The sequence below is a fragment of the Tupaia chinensis genome, unplaced genomic scaffold (assembly GCF_000334495.1).
Source record: "Tupaia chinensis unplaced genomic scaffold, TupChi_1.0 Scaffold147038_1, whole genome shotgun sequence".
NCBI lineage: Eukaryota > Metazoa > Chordata > Mammalia > Scandentia > Tupaiidae > Tupaia > Tupaia belangeri.
The window spans coordinates 2,553,728-2,562,634 of NW_006206889.1; the positions used below are offsets into that span (position 1 = coordinate 2,553,728).

The window sequence follows — 8,907 nt, forward strand, 5'->3', positions numbered from 1 at the left end:
ATCTTGATCACTAGGTGATGCAAATGGAGTAGGAGTGTCTTGCCTACATGATGGCCCTGGTTGCTCCCCAGAAACATCCTCACCCATCAGCCAATTGTAACATTGCCTTAGACCTCAATTTTTATATAAAAATCAAAGTGCACACATACATACTTTATATACTTTACTATAAAATAAGACATGTGTTACAGGACAAGTGAAACTTTTTGTGTTGCCCTGAAGCTGGCAAAACTGAAAACTACCCCTTGTTCTAAAATAGTGCTAATATTTGGGGTCAGACCTTTCCCCAAAGGGCTTTCTAAAGTAAGGCAGAGGAGTAGAGTGGTTGTGCAGTTGTAATGTACCTGGACCCACATGGGAAACTTCCCAGGTTCGCATCTCAGGACTTCCCTGCCCATGATCCAAGCCAGCTGAGACTTAGGGTGGATCATGGTAGGAAGACCCTTTTAGTGATGCCTGTCTCTGTTTCTCTGTCTTTCTCTTTGTGTGCTTCTTTGTCATGAAAGAAATAAATACATGAACATTAATAAAGTAAATGGTACAGAGGTTGACTCTGATTCCACCCTGATTGTAAGAAGGGAGCTTGGAGGCAGGCGTCCCTCTAGTCTTATGCAAAGTGCCTAGTCCCAGGGAGGGAACACTCCAGCTCCTGCCTGGGGAAGCCACCAGTCAAATGTAGTTGGTGGCTTGAAAATCATGCTGGACACGTGTGTGTGTGTGTGTGTGTGTGTGTGTGTGTGTGTGTGTCTGTGTCCCCAATCCCTGAGAGGAAAATGGATGAGAAGGGATTGTGGTGTGGCCATCCCCCAGGGGAGTGATTTCTCACTTTCATTCTCTGTCTCTCTCTGGTAAGTGCATACACCCTATGGCAAAAACCTAAAAAAATTTTTTTTTAAATAATAAAAAATAAAAGTGGAACAATGCATCATTTTCAGAGAGGGGATAAAAAGGTAAAAATAGGAAAAGTGAAGCAGTAAACGTAAGGGATGTGGTGAATAAGTGGTTTGAATTTTAGGAGGGAATAAATAGGGGTAGTGAAATATTTAAAGATCTAGTGGCCAATAACTTTAAACTGATGAAAGGTAATAACCCATAGATACAAAAGTATTTAAGGCTATTTAGCAAGGTAAATACAAAAAACTCACACCTGGACACATTGAGAAAGAAATCCAAAGACAAAAAAATGGTCTTAAAATAGCCAAAGGGATAAAAAAGACATATTACTTTGAAAGAAGCAACAGTGATATTTATCGATGACGTCTCAGTTGAAATGTAGAAGCCAAAAGACGATGGAGTGAAAGCTTTACTGGCTAACCGAAATAAGCACCAAGCTAGAATTCTACACCCATGGAGAAGATCCTCAAAAAGGAGGACAGAATAATGACGTTCTCAGGCAAAGAGACACTAAGAGAACATGTCACTGGTAGGATCTGTACTGAAGAAAATACTAAAAGGAGTTGTAAAGCAGAAAAGAAAATGATCACAGATAGAAGTAAGGAAATTGATAAAGATAGGAAGAGAAGGGGCTAGATGTTGACACAGCAGTAAGACAAGGTCTAAGCACACTGAAATGCCTAGGAAATCACCAATACCTAATTTACAGTTGACTCAGAAAAGTTAGAAATTCATGTTGTAACCTCCACGAGAAAAATAAAAGAATGTAGAACCAAGTAGGAAGTAGACGAGTGGGTTGAATAGTGTCTCACCACAGTTCATGTCTACCCAGAACCTCATGATGTGACCTTATTTGGAAATAGGCTATTTTCAAACATAATTAGTTAAGATGAGGCCAGACTGAATTTTGTATTTAGGGACACTAAATACGATGACTAGGAAAGGAGAAGAAAATTCAGACACGAAGGAAAGAAGGCCATATGACAACAGAAGCAGAGTTTGGAGTGAGGCAAGTACAAGCCAAGAGATGCCAACATTTACTAGGAGCTTCCAGAAACTAGGAGAGCAAGGAAAGATTCTCCCTTAGAGCCCAGAGAAACCAAGGCCCTGCTGATAGATTAATATTGGACCTCCACCCTCCAGAACTGTGAGAGAATAAGTGTTTGTTGTCTTAAGTCACCCTTATTTTGTTAATTTGCTATGGAAGCCTCCTCAATCTTAGGATGGAGAAATGAAAATCTGAAAATACTCAGTCCTCAAAACACTAAAGCAAGAAGGTAAAAAGGAATTTATTACTTAGCATGGACAGAAAACAACACAAGATGATAGTTTTAAACTCAAACGTTTCAGCAAAGGCCCACATTCTTGCCAGTCCTTTGTGTAAGGTTTGTTACTTCAGTCAACCTAAGTATATGAAGGCGATTCATTGGGATTTGATTTTGCAATTCCCTGGTTATTCATGTGGATGAGCATGTTTTCATGCAATTATTTTCTATGTATATCTCTTTCTTGTCAAAGGATCTGTTCAAATCTTTTATTATATGACAAAGGATCAAACACTGTGAGAGTCTGTATATATGACATTTTACAAAAGGTAATAATAAAAAGGTATATATATATATATAATATTTTTACATATATATTATATTTTTACATATATACATATATTCCCCCCTTTGCTTTCCAAGGGTTAGAATGAGGACGTGGACTGACTACAATAGGAATGGGGAATTTGGCAAGACGACAGGAAGAGTCTATGTATTGATTGTGATGGTGGTGACATAACTATATATATTTCTCAAGACAGAACCAACACCAAAGTAAAAAAAAAAAAAAAAAAAAAAATGTCTATATTAAAGCAATTGAGTCTAAAATGAAAAGCCTTGAGACCAGCAGACAACATAATGGTTACATTGCTGGACTCCCATGTAGTCGACCGCGGATGGAGTCCCGAACTCAGTCGCTTGAAACTCACACTGGGCATGTGTGTGTGTGTGTGCGGGCGCGCGTGTGTGTGTGCCCAAAATCTCAAGTGGAGAATGGAGAAGAAAGAATTGTGGCATGGCCATCCCCTGTGAGGATGATTTCTTGCTTTCTGTCTCTCTGTCTCTCTGGTGAGCACACACTTCCTATAGCAAAAATTGATCTCTAACAACAAAAAGCCTTCCTATAAAGAAAACTACAAACCTAAATCTTGTCACCAATAAATTCTCCCAAACAACTGGGAGGGAAATAACACCAGTCTTAAATTTCTCAGCCTGTTTTATGAGGTCGGCATAATTTCCCAGACCTAAAGAAGCAGGGACCTGAAGAATTAGCTTCTAGTGAAACAAAAGAATGCTGTGTGCTGCTCAGGAGGACTGTAGATGTGGCCTAGGGACATGAAGGCATCACTGGGGAGAAGTCAGCCCCAGGCTAGGAGAGTGGCCAGGGATGGTGAGCAATAAGAAAACTATAGATATGTGGATTCTAGTGTAGACTGATTGACAGAGGCAGGGCCCACAGAATGGTGTATGTTGACAGAAGTTTAGAAGATATAACAATTGTAAACATACATACATATAACATTGGGCACTGAAAATAGATGAATCACAAATTGACAGAATTAAACATTTCTAGTTTTTCAATAATCATTGAATGTAGATTTCCATAACCTACTCTCTCTAACTAAAAAGAAAAAAAAATGAAAAAAGAAAAGCACCCAATAGAACTATATTGAAGTTCAATAAGAAAATAGAACATAGAAACCAACTAGGCCTATCAGATAAATGCACAACACTCAATGATAGCAGAATGCACATTCTTCCCAAGTATATCTGGATCATTCTCAAGATTAGGGCACAAAACTAGACTCAATAATTTAAATGATTAAAATATAACTATCTTCTCTGATCTCTCTGATCACAATGGAAAGACATTAGAGGTCAATAACAGAAGGAAAACTGGAAGTAAAAAATACATGTAAATTAAACCTTAACTCCCAAACAACCAATGGGTCAAAGGATGACTCAAACAGAAGTAATAAAGTGCTTTGATGAAGGAAACACACACACACACACACATATAACTTGTGAGATGCAGCCAGAGCAGTACTCAGAAGGAGGCTGATAGCTGTTAAAATGGAAAAAGGATCTCAAATTTAAAATCTAACTTTATACCTTAAAGAACTAGAAAAAGAAGAGTAAACTAAATCTAAATCTAGCAGAAGGAAGGAAATAAAGAATGGAACACAGATCAATGACATAGGATTTAGAAAAGCAATAGAATCGATTGAGCTAAAAGTTGGTTCTTTGGAAACAGCAACAGAATTGACAAACTTTCATCTACACTATTACCAAATTACTAAAAATCATAAATTAAAACTGGAAAAGGTTTATTTTATGAATATTTGTATACCAATAAGTTAGATAACCAAGATACAATGAACACATTTTTATAAACACTTAAGTCCAAACTGACACTTTTCCTTCATATAGCTTCAAGTTGCTGTCTAATGCCCATTTGTTTCAGCCTGAATTAACATTTCTTGTAAGGCAGGTAGACTAACAATGAATACTCTGAGCTTGTACTTATCTGGAAATGTATTTCTTTCTCCTTTGTTTTTGAAAGATCATTTTACCAGATGTTGGCTCTTGCTTGGGTGATAGGTGATCCTGCTCCCACCATTCCCTCCAGCATTTTAAATATGTCATCCATTGCCATTTGGCCTCCATGGTTTCTGATGATAAATTGGCTATTAATCTTTCTTGCTGCTTTCAAGATTCTTTATTTTTGACTTTTTGCAGTTTGATTATGTATTTCCATATGAATCTTTATTCTACTTAGAGTTCCTTGATTTCTTAAATGTGGTAGGTTCATGTGTTTCATCAAATTTGGGAAGTCTTTGGCCATTGTTTTCTTCAAATATTTTTCTTCTTCCTCTTTCTCTTCTCCTTCTGGAACTCTCATTATGTGTATAGTAGTATACTTAATGGTGTCCCATAGGTCTCCTAAGATTGGTTCTGGGGGACTAGCAGTTAGCGTAATGGCTATGTTGCTGGAATCCCATGTATACAACCGCAGTTCAAGTCCTGGACCCAGTGGCTTAAACTCACGCCGGGTGCATGTGCATACGTGCCCAAGATCCCGAGAGGAGAATGGAGGAGAAGGGATTGCGGTGTGTCCATCCCCCCTGGGGAGGGGGGATTTCTTGCTTTCTCTCTCTCTCTCTCTGTCTTTCTGGCAAGTGCACACGCTCTATAGCAAAAACCTCTCCAAAAAAGGAAGAAAAAAAAAAAGATTGGTGTTTTTTTTTCCTTTTTAAAAAATCTGTTCCTTAGAATATACTATCCAAATATATCTATATTCATGTTCACTAATTCTTCCTGCTTAAGTCTGCTGTTAAAACTCTAGTAAATTATTCATTTCAGTTATTGTACTTTTCAATTTCAGAATTTATATTTGCTTCCTTAATAAAATTTTTATCTCCTTATTGCTATTGTGTGTTCGATGAGACACATTTTCCTGATTTCTCATTGTTTTGTTGTTTTATTTTGCTCTTGAGCGTGTTTATGAGAGTTCACTTAAAAGCTTTGTAAGCCAGCCAGCCATGGGCACACAAGTAGTAGGGCACCACAGCACAGAGCTATGTGGGAAGATTGGGCTCAGATCCTGGGTTCAACTGAACATGCTGGGTGTTCCCGTATGTACCTATAATGCTGGCTGGCTGAAAGGCTGTGAGTGGGAGAGGACTGCAATACGGTAAGAACCTGTCAAGAAACCTCTCTCTCATAAGAAATAAAGCAAACTTAAAAGAAAAAATGTTCAGTCTCGTAAGTACAATATCTGGGCTTCTACAAGGGACGTTTCCTATCAATTGTTTTCCCCCACAAATAGCTCATATTTCTTACTTCTTCGTATGCCTCACAGTTTTTGTTGAAAACTAGACAATGAATATAATAATGTGCTAATTCTGGATATCAGATACTCCTTGCACCCCAGTTTACTGTTGCTGTTTCCTGCTAGCTGTACTTGTTTTCTTTGGTCACTTTTCTGAAATAGTTTAGTAACAATTCTATTCTTTGTCATGTGTGATCACTGTTCCATTAGCTTAGTGCTCAGATAGTGATTTGGCAGAGTTCCTGGATTCAAAAGATACGTTTCCCAATTTTTGTAGCTGGGCTCTGTGTGCTGGGGCACACCCTTCATGCTCAGTTACGCAGTTTACAGTTCTGGCTTTCCCTTCACTCTCTGAGTGCATCTGCTATTTGCTTGCTCAGAGCTTGGAGTTCATCCAGAGGTTAGTCCTGAGAACTTGTCAGGTCTTTTCCAAGTTTGTGCCCTGTTGTGGGCATATCTGGGAGGCATCCTAGGCTCCCAGGAATGTATGGATACTTTTCAAAGCATCTCATTCCCCAGTTTTTGGGAATATCAATTGGTTTCCAAAGAGATACCTTTTCTTCAGGTGACAGTGACTAGTTCATTCACTTTGAAATGTTCTGAGAAATACTACCTGTGTAGCTGTTTCTCTGTCTTGGGACAGTTCTGAGTTTGGTGACACAGAGGAAAGCCCTTTGTGTTCATCCTTCAGGCAGCCACCAGACAGGACAGAACAGACAACAACACTGTTTAGGAAACAAACTACTCTTCTCTCCACCACCAATGCATGCTAGCAAACCCGGTTGCTGTCCCCAAGATCACTGCCCAGCTGGGGAAGAAAGGGTGGACAAAGGTGAATAGGTGACTCTCTTACTGACCTTCAGGGGTGTTTTTCTTGATTAACTGTTACCTTGGTTATTGTAAACCTTAGACTACTGGGTCATCAAGAAAGTCATGACATGTTTTTCTATGCAAAAATTAGTCATGACGTTCCCAATGATCTCATATTTTATGGAGTTTAGGCCAAATGAATCCTATCGTTTTTGTCCATTCACTAAGTGTTTCTGTGGAAGAGTAGAGGCTCAGAATTTCCCGCATCATCATTTACACCACCATCACTCATAACAGGCATAATTGGGACAGTCTTTTTGAGGGCATCTGACTGTATACCTCAGAATTTAAAATTAGCAAACGCTGTTCCCTGCAAATCCCACTTTAGGAATTTAAGCCACTCAGAAACTTACACTAGTGCACAAGGTATTGAAAGGATGCTCACAGTGGTGTCATTTGTCTTAATTAAGTGTGAGAGGGGCTTAAACACCCATCCACCTGTTACAGTACAGACCAAGGACCTGCACCCACTCTCAAAGGCAACCACAGGTTTCCCACCCTGATGCTGTGGCCGTGCACTGATGTCAAGACTCAGGACTCTGGTAGTGTGGTAGCTACCACCCTCACCAATGTCCATTCAGTGCAGTTGGACTGTGAGGGTCTATCCTCAGATGCCCTCGATCCTGAGTGAAACTACACCTGGCTACATCTGGACAGGTTGATCAACATGTCTCCTGCCCTCTGGTTGGGACACACTGTCATGGGCTCCCTTTACCACTGCTACCCCAAACCCATCCCTCCTGTCCCACTGCCCTGCCCTCCCTGCCCAGCCTAACAGGCACAGCTCTGGGTCTGCCTCTGTAACCTGAGCACTCTGCACCCAGCAGCTTGCCTGGAGCACTAGCATTCAGGGGTCTGTGAATGTGTGCGGGGGTCAGGGTGCCCACACAGGCCCCAAGGAAACCCTTTAAGTCTTCACTTTTCAACATGGCTGTGGCTGCACACACCATGGACAATTCATCCAGTGTGCCTGGGGTGCAGCTACTATCTATGCAGGGCCCCAGGCCATGGCCAGTGAGCAAAGCCTCTTAAACCTGCAGGCCTAGAAAATGAGAATCTGAGTGATCTGGCTCCCCAGAGTCAGAGCCAACTGCACTCTGCCCATCTCCCCCTCACGATGTGCCACAGTCAGGACGGAGGGTCGGTGTGGAGCAAGCACAGGGTTTTATTGGTGTTCAGAAGTGGAGAGCCATAGTATAAGAGGCCAGGCCATAGTCAGTCAGGGCCCAGCCTGACAGGGAGGGATGTGGTCTGGATCCAGTCTATGCACATGGGGGTGTCAGGGTTCCCACAGATCTAGGTCAGCAAAGGGGCCAGTGAGCATCTCAGGTCCGGTTTGGCTGCTGCTGGGAGACTACTCATTCTTGGGTGGAGTTGGACCTGGGAAGCATGTGCTAGAAGGCTATTGGCTTCCAGGACTGGTGGGGTGAGGGTCTCTTAAGCCAGCTGGTCTGGGAGTTGACCTAGTCAGCAGCAGGACTTCTGGCCTGAGGAGAGACCACAGCAGGCAGGGCGGGCACAGGCAGGGCGGCAGCGCAAGGACACACAGGAGGCTGGACGACAGCAGCTAGGCTGGCAGCAGGAGGTGGGGGCACAGCAGGAGGAGGCGGGGGCACAGCAGGAGGGTCTGCACACAGGGCGGCACAGCAGAGACACACAGGATGAGGGTCTGCAGCAGGTAGGCTTGCAGCAGACAGGCACACAGCAGGCCTGTGGACAGGGGGAGGAACAGCAAGCTGGCTGGCAGCTAGACTGCTGGCAGCATGAAGAGGGAGCCCCAGAGCAGACAGGAACAGAGCACACGGGTTTGCAGCAGACAGGCACACAGCAGGCCTCCTGGCAGGGCGACAAGGTGCAGCAAGCTGGCTGGCAGCTAGACTGCTGGCAGCATGAAGAAGCCCCAGAGCAGATGGGGACACAGCACACAGGCTTGCAGCAGACAGACACACAGCTGGCCTGCTGGCAGCATGAGGGCGTGCAGGAGCTGGTGCACACTGACTGGCAGGGGTTGGACTCACAGGCTGCCTGGCAGCAGGGGCTGCACACACAGCTCACTGGGGTGCAGACAAGGGACAGGCAGGGGACTGGAGCACAGCAGCTGGGGGCACAGCAGCTAGGGGCACAGCAGGGGGGCTCACAGAAGCTCTCTGGGCAGTCATCCATCTCCCAGGATGAGCTAGTACAGGACTCAAATGAACCAGGCTGGCAGACCCGACTCCCATAGCTCAGGTTGCTGGAGCAGAGAGACATGGTGGAGGTGGCCAT

General features: G+C 43.0%; 2 protein-coding genes across 2 annotated transcripts in view; both read right to left on the bottom strand.

Annotated features, from left to right (window-relative positions):
- TSPEAR (thrombospondin type laminin G domain and EAR repeats) overlaps positions 1-103 on the bottom strand; it is a 44,764-nt gene extending 44,661 nt beyond the window's left edge. Inside the window, exon 1 of the mRNA XM_027768664.1 lies at positions 84-103. Coding sequence (XP_027624465.1) covers positions 84-103 — 20 coding nt within the window. The remainder of the gene's footprint in view (positions 1-83) is intronic.
- Positions 104-8,109: 8,006 nt separating this feature from the next.
- On the bottom strand, positions 8,110-8,907 carry LOC102492590 (keratin-associated protein 10-4). The gene has a single exon (XM_027768644.1). It carries the CDS (start codon positions 8,905-8,907, stop codon positions 8,110-8,112), a length of 798 nt encoding a protein of 265 aa, XP_027624445.1.

What these genes read in the sequence shown, in the direction of transcription:
- LOC102492590 (XM_027768644.1), bottom strand. Translation starts at nt 8,907, where the DNA reads ATGGCCACCTCCACCATGTCTCTCTGCTCCAGCAACCTGAGCTATGGG.